This window comes from Pan troglodytes, chromosome 1, assembly GCF_028858775.2.
Source record: "Pan troglodytes isolate AG18354 chromosome 1, NHGRI_mPanTro3-v2.0_pri, whole genome shotgun sequence".
In the NCBI taxonomy this organism is placed as follows: Eukaryota; Metazoa; Chordata; class Mammalia; order Primates; family Hominidae; genus Pan; species Pan troglodytes.
In genome coordinates, this window is record NC_072398.2 from 42,660,576 (window position 1) to 42,674,688 (window position 14,113).

The 14,113-nt window shown below is 44.0% G+C and overlaps 1 protein-coding gene across 12 annotated transcripts in view; it reads right to left on the reverse strand.

Annotated features, from left to right (window-relative positions):
- SRGAP2 (SLIT-ROBO Rho GTPase activating protein 2) overlaps positions 1-14,113 on the reverse strand; it is a 254,673-nt gene that overhangs the window by 35,692 nt on the left and 204,868 nt on the right. For all 12 annotated transcript variants that reach the window (XM_009441369.3, XM_009441368.3, XM_001163967.5 and 9 more), the window contains 3 exons: positions 13,343-13,427; positions 9,933-9,960; positions 8,060-8,084 (listed from right to left, as the gene is read on the reverse strand). In XM_009441369.3, the coding sequence (XP_009439644.1) occupies positions 8,060-8,084; positions 9,933-9,960; positions 13,343-13,427 (138 nt within the window). The remainder of the gene's footprint in view (positions 1-8,059; positions 8,085-9,932; positions 9,961-13,342; positions 13,428-14,113) is intronic.

A 14,113-nucleotide genomic window follows, 5' to 3' on the forward strand; every position in this document is an offset into this window, starting at 1 on the left:
TGAAGGTAGCAGAATGAACCAATGGGAGCTTCAGAAAGAGGGTTTGTTTGGTATAAAGGTAAGATAGAAAAGAAAAACTAACTCTAAATAGTGGGGACTAACAGGTACTAAGCAAAGAAGCAGGCCTCCCAGATGTCAATCTTTGCTCTGTTGTTTTGCTTCACAGTCTGGTTCATGTCACTGAACTTTTTTGGGCCTCAATTTGCCTTCTACAGACTGGGGAGGGGACTGGAGGCAAGGAGAGTAATATTTCCTATTAACACATGAACATTAGTGCCTACCATTTATAGAGGAATTTAAAGAGGTGTGAGGCCATGTACTAATAAGTCTTTTAGTTGGACTAGTGCTGGTAACAATCCTATGGAGTACATATTATTATTATTATACTCATTAAAATGAAAAAGTGAGGCCAGGTGCGGTGGCTCACACCTGTAATCCCAGCGCTTTGAGAGGCCGAGGCCAGCAGATCACTTGAGATCAAGAGTGTGAGACCAGCCTGGGCAACAGACTCTGTCTCTACTAAAAATAGCCTGGCGTGGTGTTGCACACCTGTGGTCCCAGCTACTTGGGAGGCTGAGGTGGGAGGACTGCTTGAGCCCAGAGGACAGAGGTTGCACTGAGCCAAGATCAAGCCACTGCACTCCAGCCTGGGTGATGGAGCGGGACCCTGTCTCAAAAAAGAAAAAGAAAAGAAAAATGAAGAAATGAAGGCTCAGTGAGGTTAAGTAGCTGCTATGGTCACACAGCTGGCAAGTGGCAAAACCAGGATTCAAACCCAGGCAATCTCCCTCGGAGACCTAACACTTTGCCACTACCCATACTGCACCCTAGGCATTCAGCAAATATTGCCAGGTGTGCATACCAAGTATTACTCAAAACTAGTAGGGTTTTATTTTATATATACAATTTTTTTTTTCTTTTTTTTTTTTTTTGAGACAGAGTCTCAATCAGTCGCCCAGGCTAGACAGAGTGCAGTGGTGCGATCTCAGGTCACTGCAAGCTCTGCCTCCCAGGTTCATGCCTTTCTCCTGCCTCAGCTTCCTGAGTAGCTGGGACTACAGGCACCTGCCACTATGCCCGGCTAATTTTTTTGTATTTTTAGTAGAGACAGGGTTTCATTGTGTTAGCCAGGATGGTCTCGATCTCCTGACCTCGTGATCCGCCTGTCTCGGCCTCCCAAAGTGCTGCGATTACAGGCGTGAGCCACCATGCCCAGTCTATTTTATATTTTAAATTAATTTATTGTTTTTAGAGACAGGGTTTCCCTCTGTAGCCTAGGCTGGAGTACAGTGGTGCGATCATAGCTCAATGTAACCTTGAGCAAATAGTCTCAAGTGATCCTCCTGCCTCAGCCTCCTGAGTAGCTGGAACTACAGGTACCCACACCACACCCAGCACATTTTTATTTTACATAGAGGGTCTTGCTATGTTGCCCAGGTTGGTCTCAAACTCCTAGCCTCAAGTAATCCTCCTGCCTTAGCCTCCCAAAGCACTGGGATTACAGGTATGAACCATCGTGCCTGGCCTAAACCAGTAGGGTTTTATAATGCAGCTGAATGTACAATAATTCAGCTGTGTGGAAGAAAGAGATCAGGGAGAGGGGACCAAACTTAACTAGAAAGGGCTTTAGATGTTCAGGACAGAGACTGGACTGTCAAGTGCGATGGGTCTGTGTAGCTTCTGCCCGTTTGACAGGTCTGCGTGGATCCCTCCCCTGGCTCTGAATTTGCCACTGTAGCCATAGGGTTTGGCCACTATTAGGCAAGCAGCTGGGTCTCACAAAAAATTCAGGCTGAGAGAAAAGCTGGCTTAGCCTCTACCTCTCAAGCTTTCTGGGAACCAGGGATGATGCCAAAGGGAATACTGTATGTGCCAAGGTGGAGCTGGTGTCAGGACGGTTGCAGCGACCCAAATGCTCATCTTCATGACCCCCAAACCCATCTGCTTCCTCCAGCTTTCCAGCTACAGCAGCCAGTGTCTGCCCTCTTGTCGGCATCACTGACTGGCCAGTTAGGCTAGGGTGATCTCAGGGGAAGAATCTTTGTCTTCTCTTCCCTATTCTAAGGAAGAAACTGGGTTCCACTATGAAAACGCCAGAAAAGCTCAATTTGGGGGGAGTCTTTTTATGTTTACAGACTTCTGTTATTACATTTCTCATTTACAAATAATAGCAGCAGAAGAATGAAACTAGATCCCTATCTTTCACCATATAGAAAAACAAATCAAAATGGATTAAAGACTTAAATGTAAGACCTGAACTATGAAATGACTGAAAAAAAACCATTGGGGCAATGCTTCAAGGATACTGGTCTGGGCAAAGATTTTTTGAGTAAGACCTCAAAAGCATAGGCAACAAAAGCAAAAACAGACAAATGGGATTATCTCAAGCTACAAAGCTTTTGCAGAGCAAAGGAAACGATCAACAGAGTGAAGAGACAACCTAAAGAATGGGAGAAAATATCTGCAAACTATCCATCTGATAAGGGATTAATAACTAGAATATATAAGGAACTCAAACAACTCAATAGCAAAAAACCAAACTATCTGATTAAAAAATGGGCAAATGATTTGAATAGGCATTCTCAAAAGAAGACATACAAATGGCCAACAGGTATGTGAAAAAATGCTCAATGTCACTAATCATGAGAAATGCAAATTTTTAAATAATCTCACCACAATTAAAATGGCAATTATCAAAAAGCCAAAAAATAACAAATGCTGGCAAGGATGCAGAGAAAGGGGAATGCTTGTACACTGCTGGCAGGAATATAAATTAGTACAGCTACTGCAAAAAAACAGTATGGAAGCTCCTCAAGAAACTAAAAGTAGATCTACCATATGATACAGCAGGCCCACTGCTGGCTATAGATCCAAAAGAAAAGAAATCAGTATATTGAAGTATCAGTGTAACTGCACTCTCACGTTTATTGCTGCATTATTCACAATAGCTGAGATATGGAAGCAACCTAAGTGTCCATCAATGGATGAATGGGTAAAATGTGGTATATATACACAATGAAATATTATTCAGCCATAAAAAAGAATAAAATTCTGTCACTTGCAGCAATATAGATGGAACTAGAGGACACTGTGGTAAGTAAAATTAGCCAGGCACAGAAAGATAAATACTGCATATTCTCACTTGTATCTATAAGCTAAAAAATTTGATCGCATGAAGGCAGAGAGTAGAATGATGGTTTCCGGAGACTGGGAAGGGTAGCGGGGAGTGAGGGGTTGAGAAGTGAGGTTGGGCCGGGTGAGGTGGCTCACCTGAGGTCAGGAGTTCAAGACTAGCCTGGCCAACATGGTAAAACTTTGTCTCTACTAAAAATACAAAAATTAGCTGGGCATGGCAGCAGATGCCTGTAATCCCAGCTACTCGGGAGGCTGAGGCAGGAGAATTGCTTCAATCCAGGAGGTGGAGGTTGCAGTGAGGCAAGATTGCACCATTGCACCCCAGCCTGGGCGACAAGAGTGAAACTCCATCTCAAAAAAAAAAAAAAAGTGAGGTTGGGCAGGGTGCAGTGGCTGACGCCTGTAATCCCAGCACTTTGGGAGGCTGAGGCAGAAAGATCACCTGAGGTCAGGAGTTCGAGACCAGCCTGGCCAACATGGCGAAACCCTGTCTCTACTAAAAATACAAAAATAAGCCAGGCGTTGTGGTGCGCGCCTGTAATCCCAGCTACTTGGGAGGTCGAGGCACGAGAATTGCTTGAATCGAGGAGGCAGAGGTTGCAGTGAGCTGAGATCACACCACTGCAGTCCAGCCTGGGCAACAGAACGAGACCCTGTCTCAAAAAACAAAAAACAAAAAACAAAAAAAAAAAAAGTGAGGTTAGTTAATGGGTATAAAAATACAGTTAGATAGAAGAAATAAGTTCTAATGTTTGATAGCACAGTAGGATAATAACAGTTAATAATAATTTATTGGATATTTCAAAACAGATAGAAGATTTGGAATGTTCCCAATACATACACACCAAAAAAATGATACATATGTGAGGTGACAGATACCCTAATTACCCTGATTTGGTTATTACAAATTGTATGCATGTATCAAAATATTACATGTACCCCATAAGTATGTACAATTATTGTGTATTAATATAAATTATTAAAAAATAGTAGCAGCAGTGATAATGAAGATAGTGATATGAGCGTTTGCATAGTTTTGTTGGTCCTAGGTTTATATATTATGACCTAGAGAGAGGAAAGCTGGAAAGCTTACAGGCTACTGGCTTCAACAAATTGTGTGAGTACAAAATTTGGCCTGCAGGAAATGGAATATCAGTGGTAGTTAAAGGTAAGTACAAAGGGTTGGCAGGAAACAGGGCAAGAAAAATATTAACCTGCATGTCTGTGGTTACCAGCAGCACTCACATGCAGCCCCCAGTGGATAATCTGTGGCAGGTAAGGGTGGGCTACAGATGACCTGTCCTACTGCACAGGCATTTTTCTAGTCCCCACTGCTCCAGTGGAGTCTAAGAGTCCAGTAGGAGCACAAAATGGACAAAGTCACAAAGGCTTTGAATGCTCCTGCCATCCTCCTCTCTCCTTGTAATGTTTCTGAGCAATGAGTAAATTAATTTCCCTGGGATGTGTCTGTGCACTCCTGTGGTGCCACGAAGACCTGCACTTCACCACTGCCTTTGCATAGAGTTGACTGAGTTTATTTTATTTTATCTTATTTTATTTTGAGACAGAGTCTCTCTCTTGTCACCCAGGCTGGAGTGCAATGGCATGATCTCGGCTCACTGGAACCTCCGCTTCCCAGGTTCAAGTGATTCTCTTGCCTCAGACTCATGAGTAGCTGGGATTACAGGTGCCCACTACCATGGCTGGCTAATTTTTCTATTTTTGGTAGAGACGGGGTTTTACCATGTTGGCCAGGCCGGTCTCGAACTCCTGACCTCAGGTGATCCGCCCATCTCGGCCTCCCAAAGTGCTGGGACTATAGGCGTGAGCACTGACTGAGCAGTGTCTACATTTTTATGTACTATTCATCTCTTCCTTTCTCTCTGTCTTCTTCCCTCCTCCAATGTTAGAAATCCTTGTCAGCTTAATTCCTTCATACACTTTTTTTTTTTTTTGGTAATGAAATCTTAGGGTTAGAAGGGGCCTTTAAGGAATCAGGCCAAATTCTCATCCAATCAGATTAAGGGAACTTTAAACCAAAAGTAGAGGGAGAAAGGTAGGGCCTAAGTTGGAAAACATAGTAAAGCAGTGGTCCAGTAATTTTCAGGAGAAAACAATCAGAAAGGGCCGGGCGCGGTGGCTCACGCCTATAATCCCAGCACTTTGGGAGGCCGAGGCAGGTGGATCACTTGAGCTCAGGAATTCGAGACCAGCCTGCGCAACATGGTGAAACCCAGTCTCTATTAAAAAAAAAAAAAATACATAAATTAGCCAGGCGTGGTGGTGTGCACCTGTAGTCCCAGCTACTCAGGAGGCTATGGTGGGTGCACTGCTTGAGCCCAGGAGGTGGAGGTTACAGGGAGCCAAGATTGTGCCACTGCACTCCAGCCTGGCACAGCCAGACCCTGTCTCAAAAAAGAAAAAAAAAAAATCAGAAAGGTGGCCAGAAAATCTGTGAATATGCATTATCTGGCATAATTTCACATGAGTAAGAGGGTTAGAGTTTTTGTTAGGTACTTATTTGTACTACATTTGTTAATTTTCATTTTTACCAAGGGAGAAAATACAAATCTTGACAACAGATTATATGTGAGTAATGATGAAAAAAGCATCAAAGGTAAGATTTGGGGCCTCAGAGACTGTGAAGAATGGAGTCCCCCCGAACACAAGCAGAGAAGTGAAGGGAGGGGCTACGCAAATCAAAATGTGATGGGGGATGGTGAGACTGATGCTGAAGGTAGAAGGTGCTATCATAACTTTCAAGTATGAATGTCTAGTCGATCACTGAGGAATTACTCATTGGACTCAAAAGGACAGCATTATAGAACAAAAGAATGCTTAGGGAAGAAGAGAAAGATTCATCTAAGGGAACAAGAGTGACAAAGGAAAGAATATAGAGAGACATCGTGAGAGGACAGAGCCCTGGAGAAATGCCTCAATTTAGAGGAATGGAGAAAGGCCAACAAAGAAGATATGAAGTCATGGCCAGGAGAGAAATAATGCTGAGGTTACAGGGAGCAGGGAAGGTCTGGAAGCAGCAGGGAGACTGTCTCCTTTTTAAAAAAGGTCTGGGATGGTTTAAACCTAGTCTTTGACAGGGTCAAAAATGACCGGAACCCATTAAAGACCCTCAAAAACAAAAACTACTAGCTTCTTCCTCTTGTTTGCCTGATTTGCCATCAACAAACAATTATTTCCTTGTTACTTATATAAGATTACTCACCTTCCAAGTAACTTACTATCTATTTTATCTTCCTGACCATCTTAGGAAAACTTCTTGCTGATCTACTAGTAGATATGAACTGCTAGAGAGAAACTGGGGCAGCAGAATGAAAACAAGGTCTTTATTGGATTGGGGATTTTGGTATATCCTGTAACTCCTACGCAAATCTAGCACCAGGCAAACACACTTTGCCTGCAACTGCTTAGGTGCAGCAGGATGCAAACCAGATGGGTGCTGTTCCCCTCCAACAGTGAGCCCAACCAAGGGCATATATCACCTGCCAAACTGATGTCTCTGGCACTCCTGCAGCCACAGTGGAGCTGCAAACCCCTTGCAAACATGCTCCAGCTATAACCAAGATGCCTGGTTTCAGCCAAGGAACTGAAAAGAACAAACTTCAAGTTCATTTCTTTTCTTAGTGTTAAAGGGAAAATAGCTTGCTCCCTCTGCAAGACATGCACCTATTAATTTTAAATGCACTAAATTATCTCTAGGAGTCACTCCATTCCTCTCTAGTTTTAAATGAAATTACGGAAGAAAGAGGAGGAAGAAAGAAATAGAGGAAAAAGAGGGAGGAGACTTGCAATTAAATTTTTATAATTTAAAAAATGTGTAATTGCATCTGATGGCATACTCATTAAGATGAGATTCAAAGTAGAGAAGGGGAAAATAGTGACAGCAAAACGAGGCCTGTATCATCCAAGTTCCCCAGCTTAATGGTCCACCCTGTCAGAGCAGTCAGATGAGCTGAAGAAATGCTGGGGCTGCCGACACCATAAAAACCATGCACCCTCTTCATTCGATTATCTCCCTGTGGCTAGAGCCACTGAGAATTACCCAAAATGATTTTTTAAAGCCTGGATTAGCTTTCCCCTGAGCAGACACAAAGATATTTCTGAGCTCTCTCCACCCGCCCTCCCTGCTGTCTACTGCATAGCTGGTATGAGCTTAGGGAACATAAAATCATTTCAGTATTTGCCATAAAGTATAATTAGGAAGTCAATTTTGCTACTGCAAAAAATACTTCAATTAATTTTTTTTAAACAAGCACAAGTGCTGTTTAGATTATCCATTGATGTGAATTATCCATGCCACTGCTCTCTAAGAGCCCTCCTAATATGGGTAATGAGAGCTGGCTGCCCAGTGGCAGATTTTAACACGACACTGAAGATCATGCACCAAATTGCAGAGTTGAACAGCCCTTGCCTATCGTTCCTAGACCAGACTTAATCTTCTCATTGTTAGCATGTCTTAGGAATCCATCTAGAATGACTACGCCACCGGAAACAATCAAACAAAATCTGCCAACTTAAAGCGAGATTGTCTGGTCTAGCTAATTAGGTGCTGTGAGTTACTGATATGTTAGCACATATGTAGGAAGTGTCAAGCCTCTTTTGTGGTCTTGGAAAAGGATGCCATGGGCAGTTCTGGAACAATCTGCACCAATGAAACCAAACCCCTAGTATGCAAGAGGATAAATGACTAGAAAGGAGAGAGACAAGTCAAAAAGACTATGGCCACTCCAACTAGTTAAATCAATGACATTGCCACCATATTAAACATACTATGACTAAATGATACATTCCAAATGCAGGCATGAAGTCAGAGGTGTCTGTCCTGCACACAGTGGCGCTCAATAAATGCCTGTGGGATGGACTATATTTTCAGGCTAGACCAGCCTGGCCCCGCTTGGGCCCTTACCTGTTTCCTCACAGTTGAGCTGCGCCTGTGACCAATCCCGCCGAATCAGAGTGGACCAATCCAGCAACAAGGAAGAAAAAGAGAAAATTGGGACGAATGAGATAAACAATCACTCTTAAACCCAGAAGTAAAGTTTTTAATAATTAAAAAAAATCTATGTGGTGGCTAATGAAACATGTGACATTACTCAGTTCAGTCCCAGAAATGGCTAAGAAACTTGATAAATTACTTCCACAATAAAGCCTACGAAAGCTCTTTTTTTCACAAAAGCACAGACGTCCCTGCTTTTAATGTCTACCACTACTCAAAATTAGAATAGGAGAGGACTGGTTCAATTTGTAGTAAAATATTTTTGGGCTAGACAATAAGAAGATTTTTTTGTCTGCTAGGAGACACTGGGAAACACCAAAGGATGCTTTTTGTTTTGTTTCTCTAGGAAATCCTTAAAGATCGCTATCTTTACAGGGAACAATTTTTCTGGATTTAGAGTGTAGAACATCTAGTTTGGAAACAACCTTGAGAATCCTCTAGGTCAATGTTTTCCAATCTGTGTTTAGCCTCAGAAGCCTCTTCTCAAAGGGAATCTGACTCAGAGGCATAACACCCAAACCAAGGAGGCCAGGGCTGTCCTGCTCTGAGTGAAGGATGGGACCAGAGCCTGGTTGCTGGTCATCGCTCTGCCCCTGCCACCAGGCCACTCCTGAGGAACCCCTTTGGAATCCTAGAACTCCTTGAATCTAGTGGAGTGCTCTGGTCTTCTAGAAGAGGAAACCAGAGTTCAGAGAGGGGAAAAGAGTGGCCCAAGGTCTCACAGCAAAATAACTCAGCACCGGGAAATTCAACTCAGCTCTTTTCAGTCCTACAGAGCCTTCCACAGACTCAGGAGCTCAGGTGAACTTACAGTAAGACTCTAACACCAAAAAGATGTGTTCCAGAGAATCCCATTATCCTGGTTCCCTCCAGTCATCAAGACTGGTATATTAATGGGATCTTTATTGTAATTCACAATGACAAAACAATGAAAGCCAAATGAAGCTATCTCTAAATAATGAGCCTATAATTGTAAATGGCCTCATAATTATTATGTGTTTTGGCAGATATAAGTGGTTGATATAATGGGCTAACCCAGGGTCTCTAAGGAGTCCAACCCATTAAAGCCCCTTCTCTAGTTAAATCAGCACATTTCTAGGCATCTGAGAACTGCTGGATGAATGAATACCTTGCTCTCCGACAGCTCACAAATTTTCTCATAGCAGCACCATGACTGAGAGGGAAAATATTTGGCTGGGGTGGAGGAGGAAGGGGAAGGTGGGGAAAGATTGGGAGGGGTGCATACTTGTACATCAGGCAAATATTTCTACCAATACTCTTTGGCAAGCCAATGCAATGTAATATTTCATTATCCAGCAACAGTCACTACTAATTAGGGGCTGCCTTCTTTTCTGGGCATAAAAAAAAAAAAAAAATCAAATGCCATCTCCTGATCTTCTTTCTCTGGGTCAGAGACTCCCCAGAGCCCCTATGTTGAAGTCTAGCAGCTAAGGTTAGGTTACCAGAATCCTCTACAGTTGAATGTTTATGTTACTTGCAATTCAGTGGCATTAGGGGGTCTCTGGGACAATTTCAGCAAATGATAACCCCTTTCACTCAGTTCTGCTTAGCTCCTTCTCAAAGTCCCAGAAAACCCCATTTCTATCTGAGATCAGATGGGGTCAGTAAGGCAAAGGGAAGTAAACAAACCCCGCCCCAGGCCATTGCTTTGTAAAGTCATTCAATGCCTTTACAACTCAACTCCTTGGCTCTCTCCCAGAATAAGATTGCTCTACCCCCCAAGCCTCTATCACTTCCCAGGCCTGTCCCAGGCCACACTCACCTGGCTAGACTGCAATCTGTCCGCTGACCTGTTGGAAACACAAAGGCAAAAAGCATTATGTTAAAGGAGAAGGGGTGAAGGAGGGAGACCCACTCCTAGTAACTACCATGCCTATCTCCCCTAGACAGCCACAGTATAACAGTGTGTGGCAAAAGAGAGGAGAGAGAGCGAGAGACAGAGAGAGACAGAGACAGAGAGAAAGAAAAGAAAGCACCAAGACCCTCTTTCTGGGCAAGAACTGTTTCTGATGCTGATTCCCAGTCCAGGTCAGTCCCCCTAAACCTTAGGGCCAATTCTGCTTTCCAATGGGAACATAGAGATGGAGGTAGTGGAACAATAGCAGCACAGATCATACTTAATAGAATAAATTATTAGAAGCCCTCCCAGAGATGAAATTCAGCTTCTCTTATGTTGGATGTGTGTGTGGTGGGGTGGAAGGCCAAGTTTACTTGCTCCTAAGTATACACACACACACACACACACACACACACACACACAGAGTTGGAGGCTGAGAGAACAAGAGGAGTTGTTTGTGGGAGAGAACAGAGAAGATATGGATATTCTAGCTTTAGATTCATAGTAAATTCTCCTGTTAGGTTTGACTGAGGTGGCAAGGGAGATGGGAGATACAATGTTGATACTGCTAGCAAATCATGGTTCTCAATCTAACAGTGGGCCTTAGGAGTTTAATGGGTCATTGCTAGCTTTTAAAAAAATGAAACTGAAAATCTTCAAGTTCATGAGAAGTATTCTCATGTTTTAAAAAAATATATATGCATGTCTACATGGGAAATGATGTAATATATATTGCTTTCTTTGGGACCACAGTTAATGAAGCTCGATCTGTTTTAGATCTGCATTATTTAAACCAGGGGCAAACCCTAGCAGGTGCTGAGCTGGGGGAAGTAAAAATCAGCTCCCACACTCCTCCCTATCCAAGCTCTTGCAAAGGCAACTCCAAGGGCTGGCGGAGGGAGGGCAGGGCATTTTCTTGCCTTTAAAGGTTGGTAATTGTTGCTTACAGTTCAGCTCATCTTGAGCAACGCCATCCCCTACCCCTAACTGTCTCTCGTTACCAAAGGCTCAGCTCTTATGTGCAAAAATATTATTCTGAGCCATTATTTTCTACATCTGTTCCATTTCCATTCTGGAATATTCATACACATCAATTATCCCTCTACGGCAAGAACAAGGGGCTCCTGCATCATGGTGACAAAAACATTCAGAAGGCAGGGACGTGATGACTTGCACACAGAAAGATTTATAGTTTTTTTTTTCTTTATTGCTAGAACTTGTCATATTTAGATTAAGACAATTTGCAGCACTAATGATCAGCCTTCATCCCTCCATAGTAGCACATTTGGTGCATAAATGTGTGAGTAAACCCATTCACTCACACACACAAATGTGAGCGCATATGAATGCATTTGTATGGCCCCAAGGCCCTGCTCTCTGTCTTACTTATGGACTATGCTTAGACTGTCTTGATTCTCCATGGAGCGATCTGATAACCCAAGAGTAAAGATTTTCTATAAGCAAAGTTTGGCCCTCAATGCCCAAACTTGTTTAGTCTGAGTCCTTTCGGTGGTGAGGAAGAAGAATAGAAATTATCTAACCGGCTTTCTTCACATAAAAGAAAATGCCTTAAAAGTCATAAGATTGGGCTGGGCCCGGTGGCTCACACCTGTAATCCCAGCACTTTGGGAGGCCGAGGCCGGCAGATCACCTGAGGTCAGGAGTTTGAGACCAGCCTGGCCCAGATGGTGAAACCTCGTCTCTACCAAGAATACAAAAAAATTAGCCAGGCGTGGTGGTGGGCACCTGTAATCCCAGCTATTCAGGAGGCTGAGGCGGTAGAATCGCTTGAACCTGGGAGGTGGAGTTTGCAGTGAGCCGAGATCACACCACTGCACTCCAGCCTGGGCGACAGAGCAAGACTCCATCTCAAAAAAAAAAAAAAAAAAAAAAAGTCATAAGATCAGCCAGGCGTGGTGGCTCACGCTTGTAATCCCAGCACTTTGGGAAGCTGAGGTGGGTGGATCACCTGAGGTCAGGAGATTGAGACCAGCCTGGCCAACATGGCAAAACCCCGTCTCAACTGAAAATACAAAACTTACCCAGGCGTGGTGGCACGTGCCTGTAATCCCAGTTACTGGGGAGGCTGAGGTGGGAGAATCCCTTTAATCTAGGAGGTGGAGTTGGCAGTGAGCCGAGATGGCACCACTCCACTCCAGCCTGGGTGACATAGCAAGACTCCATCTCAAAAAAAAAAAAAAAAAAGAAGTCATTAGATAAAAGATTAGAGAAAAAAATTAATCATCTGGGAAATCATCCAAGGCAGGAAAAGGACAGGGCAAAAAAGGTGGGTAGGAGGTTCTGGTATAATAAGAAGTAAGGCTCCAATTCCTGGGGCCAATGAGCCAAGGAGTATTGCACACTTTCCTAAACTTTGCAGTTTGTCTAAAGAGTGCTCAAGAATTTATTTTAAAATGTCAGATCTCTGTGTAAGTACAGGCTTGCCTGTAACTGATGTTAGCACATATTCCCTGCAGCTTCTCCCTTCCGCTCCCTCCTATCTTTAAGTGAGGAGATTAGATTAGTGGGGCAGGGAGGAGGGGTGGGGCATTCAGAGGCATCCCCAACCTGGGAATCCCATTAATCATAGGATGCTGAGAGTTGGGCAGGAAATCTGGGCAGGGTGCCAAAAAACCCTGGGGAAGCTTCTCTTTCAACCTCCACCTTCTGTTTGACAGTTGAGGAGAGAAAGTCCAGAGTGCCGGTCCAGTTCTCTGCCTTGCTACTTTCCAGGGTCTGGTTAAAATCATTCTATGAGACAAGACAGTCCATTCAGCACCATGGCCTCAGCATAGCCACACGAGAGAGGGCTGCCACTTAAACAGCATTAGAGCTTTCAAAGCAGAAGGAAACTGATGCTCTTTCTGGAAGCTATAGAAAGCAGCAGTCTGTCCATCCCTCCTGCATTTGAGGATTCTCTCCTCTCAGAGCAGCTGCGTATCTCATCTCACAGCTCCCTACCTTCTTGCTCCAGTCTCAGTGCTGCCACAGAGGAGCTAGGAGTTTTAACAAAGTGTCTGGAGAATAAATAACCCCTCAGCCTCTCTACCCTAGTCGTGGCAGAGGCGGCGAGGGCGGAGGGACTGGGTGGAGAGCAGGCACGCTCCATTTAAACAACTAGATGATACACGTTAGTGCTTCATTAAGCATTGGCCTTTCCCCATTACTCAAGCAGTCATTTGGGGTGTGTGCTTCCACATCAAACAAGCCAAGAAAAGAAAGGCATTCATACAACAAGATCGGGTCCACTTGGCTGAGGATGGAGGCGTGTGCTCAGCAAGAAAGCTCCAGCTGGCCTCACTGTCAAGCCTCTAGCAGAGGGTTCCCACACTCACTTTCCCCCAGGGTTTTCTGCAGAAGGTCATGCTTGGCTTGTAACTTGGTGATGAGGTTCCTGCCCTCCAGGTACTCTTTCATTTTCTGTAAGAGAGGAGGAGGAAAAAGAGCAATCAGACTCCTGAAGAAGAAAAAAAAAATCACAGATGCTCAGCTGGACAATTCCCCTATATAAAGGTCATTTGGTTTCTGACCCAATTTCCACCAGTCAATTTTTTAATTTCTTTAAGGCACTGATCATATGGGCAGCTGTTGATTTTCATGGTGGATTAATATCCTTCTCCGGGTTTTTTCTGGGAGTTCTATGATGGCCAGTATAAAGAAATTGTTTCCTAGAGCCCCTCTCCTGCAGTTTCACTGAGGAAGAGCAGGGAGGGTAGATGAACTTATTGAGCCCTGGTCTTCTTGGTATGAGGACACACACCTGCTATCTGTCACCTCCACTGACATCCCGCCCTGCCCTGGCCCCTCGGTGGGAGGAGGGGGGTACATTCCATCACACCAGGAGCAGTGCCAATGGTAGGCTCAGTCCCTGCCTCAGCTGCAAGCCCAGGATGTGGAGCATCTTTGAGCCATATCCTCAACAGCTTCCTTCTCTATTCTGCATGGAGTCTTTATGGAAAGCTTCGGATTTCTAGCACTCAGCTGAAGGGGCTGACATCCCCGACTTGCATACACACATCCAGGCCTAAACACAAGATGAAGTTTTGGAAATGTGATCCCACCTGCTCTCACAGTCAAAATATGATTGCTGTGCTGCACTTTCAGAT